At 40.0% G+C, this 3356-nt stretch overlaps 1 protein-coding gene across 1 annotated transcript; it reads right to left on the bottom strand.

Moving 5' to 3' along the window:
* Nucleotides 1-2776: 2776 nt before the first annotated feature.
* Nucleotides 2777-3109, bottom strand: LOC138895227 (uncharacterized). The gene has a single exon (XM_070179894.1). It carries the CDS (start codon nucleotides 3107-3109, stop codon nucleotides 2777-2779), a length of 333 nt encoding a protein of 110 aa, XP_070035995.1.
* Between the last annotated feature and the right edge of the window lie 247 nt (nucleotides 3110-3356).

The raw sequence follows: 3356 nt of genomic DNA, 5'->3' as shown, positions 1-3356 counted from the left end.
TGAACTTTTGTGTTTCCATTTAGACACTTGAACCTTGTTGTGCAAGGGTCCAGGTATTTCTGAATGTGATTCTCTCCCTCCATGTGGGTTCCCTTGATCTGTATCAGCAACTCTGTTTTCAGCTTTAGTTGTTGTGATTGAGGAACCCGTTTCCTCTATGTCAGCTAGAGATTCAGCCGTGCCATTGTCATTTGAATCCTTGATCTGACTCATCATGTCAGTTTTTCCATTTGCCATGTCAATGACTTTACCAGGGACAATTGACTGTTCTCCCTCTTGATCAATCTTATCATGTGAATCCTTCCCACGTGAGTGGTGAGATTTATCAAAGATCACATGTATACTTTCCTCAACACATTGCATCGCACACCTTGTGATCCTTGAAGCTTGAGTTGGGCAGACCACGAACGAGGTCCTTCTTGACCAACTTGTTCAGCAAGGTGAAACTTGTATGACCCAGCCTTTTGTGCCATAGTTCAGCATCATCGTTAAAAACATTTAGACAACTGAGATCACCACTCTTGTTTCCCTTGTCACAGATTTAGGAGATACTTAACAGGTTGTACTTCAACCTATTTACGTAGTACACATTTTCAATTGAGTGAGAAATAGACTTCCCAATTCTTCCAATTCCCAGAATGTATCCCTTTTTTCCGTTTCCAAAAGATACACTCCCTCCTTGCAGGGCTTTGAGTGAAAGGAAATTATTTGTGCTTCCAGTCATGTGCTTCAAACAACCACTATCCATATACCATTCTTGGCTGCTCCCTTTCACTGCTCCCTGCACAAGGAAATCAAGGGTTAGACTTAGGAACCCAAACAAGTTTGGGTCCCTTGTAACGAGGAAAGGGATGAATCAGGATCTTTTTTTTTCCAAGCATGCATCATGCGTCTTTTATATGAGGGACCAGGTTCTCTAACAGTAGTTACCTTTTTAGAAAAAACTTTATTTTTCTGTTGAGACTGAAACTTGGCCTTATAGGTTTCCTTAAAGTGCCCAGTGTTACCACAGTGAGTGCAAAGCCATTTATCAGGTACAGTAACATACTTGCTATGAGGGTTGTAAGGAGTCTTTTCCCTTTAGAACCCTATCCCTTGCCTGTTTCCCCCATTGTTTTTATACAAGGCAGTGATAGCATCAGAGGACTAGGTCTACTTGAGTGATTTTTCAAGGTCACTCATCACTCTTCCTAGTTCTTCATGAAGTTGTTTATTTTTCTCAAGCTCAGTACACAAACTAGACATCACTGAATTTAATTCACTTTCAAGCTTAATGTGTGCCTCACTTGCAACTTCCTTTCCCTGTTGAGAATTTTCAGGCCTACTCTTCATTCTAGGTTCCCCAATTGTTTCCTTCAAGTCCACTACCACCACTAATAGGTCATCTCTCTCAAGCTCAATGTTAGCAACTCTCTCAGCTAAGACTTATTTTTCCTTTCTTACACACTCAAAGGTCTCTTTTAGGTCTATTACAGCGACCATTAGATCATCTCTTTCATGTTCTATATGTGTACTTTTTTCATCTAAGACATCCTTCTCTTTCTTCAGGTTCTCAATTGTTTCCTTTAAATCAACAACAGTGATTACTAAGTCATCTCTAGTTTGTTCTACTTCTCCTAACTCCACAGTTAAAACATCTTTATTATTTATAAGACTGTGATAAGCATCAATCAATACATTTGCCAAAGACATGAGTTTTTTAGGAGAATAAGATTTTAGATTTCTCTGAACATCCAGAAAATTTACCTCATCATCGTCGTCATCTTCATCATCATTAGACTGAGCCATCAAGGAAAAGATTGAGTCATACTTAGTTGCTTCACTTTCCACTGCCATCATTGAACTATCACCTTGATAATTTTCTTCTTCAGATTTGCTGGAGGAGTCTCCCCATGCAACAAGAGCTTGTTTTATAACATTGCCAGTGACATTCTTTCTTTTCTTCCAATTTGTCATTGCAGGATTTTCGTTCTTACAATATGGTAACGAGTTTTTTTTCTTTTGCAGCTTTTGTTCCCAACAACAGATTTGAAACGTCCCTATTTAATGCTTGGTCTTGGAGATATTGTAATTCTCAGTATGACACCCTTTTCTGTTAAAACCCATTGCTTTTTCATGACATGGCTATATAAGTGATTTAATGAAACACTTCATCAAGGAGTGCCCTCTCCTAAAGCAAGATCAGTACAAAAACAACTTTGACAAAGCAGCCAAGAGGAACTCAGTTATAACAGAGGTCATAATTTTTTGGCTTGCTAGAACTTCCTCTTTTTGGAATGCCTCCATTCTTGCGAACCATCTTCTGAAATCTTCTTCTCAAGTAAGCCATATCACCATCCTCACCGCTTGAATCATTGTTGTCTGTATTGAGGACCAGGTTCTTCTCCCTTTTGGGTTCTCTTCTTTCATTGTCCTTCTTCTTCTTCTTCTTCTTCTTCTTCTTCTTCTTCTTCTTCTTCTTCTTCATTTCATATGTTTTAAGATTGCCAACAAGTTCATCTATGGTCAGTGTCTGCAAGTCCTTCGCCTCTGTAATGGCGTTCACTTTGCTTTCCCAAGAACTGGGCAGTACACTAAGGATTTTCCTAACAAGCTTGTTTCTTGGAATAGTTTCACCAAGAGAGTGAAGCTCATTAATGATGGAGGTGAACCGAGTATGCATATCTTGGATGGATTCATCATCTTTCATCCTAAAGAGCTCGTATTCAGTTGTGAGCATGTCGATCATCGATTGCTTAACCTGTGTTGTTCCTTCGTGAGCTGTCTGAAGGGCTTCTCACATTTCCTTGGCTGACTGATATGCCGATATCCTGTTGTATTCATCAGGACCAATGCCACAAACAAAAATTTTCTTCGCACGAAAATTCTTTTCTACGGCCTTTCGATCATCGTCATTGAATTCCTTCCTCGTCCTGGGAATGGCTATAGCTGGGTCGCCAAGATTCTTGGTAGGAACAAAGGGTCCATCACAGATAACACCCCATAGCTCGGAATCTTCAGCCATGATGAAGTCGTGCATCCTAGTCTTCCACCACCCATAGTACTGGTCATTGAACCTTGGTGGCCTGTAGGTAGACTGACCTTCTTCAAAGTTTGGTGGAGCAGCCATGAGGATCCTTTCTAGGTGTTGATAGAAAGAACCCGGCTCCGATACCAATTGATAGATTTTAAGTGTCCATCAAACTGTATAGAGAACCAGGTTCTCTATAAGTTCCTACAGATATAAGTTCCCACAGAAATCACGCACACTGCAGTAAGTAAATGATAAGAGGAATTTTACGTGGAAAATTTCCAGCTCAACGGGATTAAAAACCACGACATACCCTTGTAGGATTTCAACTTCACTACTCAGCAAC

Source organism: Nicotiana tomentosiformis, chromosome 7 (assembly GCF_000390325.3).
Source record: "Nicotiana tomentosiformis chromosome 7, ASM39032v3, whole genome shotgun sequence".
NCBI lineage: Eukaryota > Viridiplantae > Streptophyta > Magnoliopsida > Solanales > Solanaceae > Nicotiana > Nicotiana tomentosiformis.
The sequence above is the reverse complement of the archived record's forward strand: the minus strand, read 5'-3'. Positions and strand labels throughout refer to the sequence as shown.

Bases quoted from the DNA above. Each gene is read 5' to 3' on its own strand.
- LOC138895227 (XM_070179894.1), bottom strand. From the start codon at position 3,109: ATGGCTGCTCCACCAAACTTTGAAGAAGGTCAGTCTACCTACAGGCCA.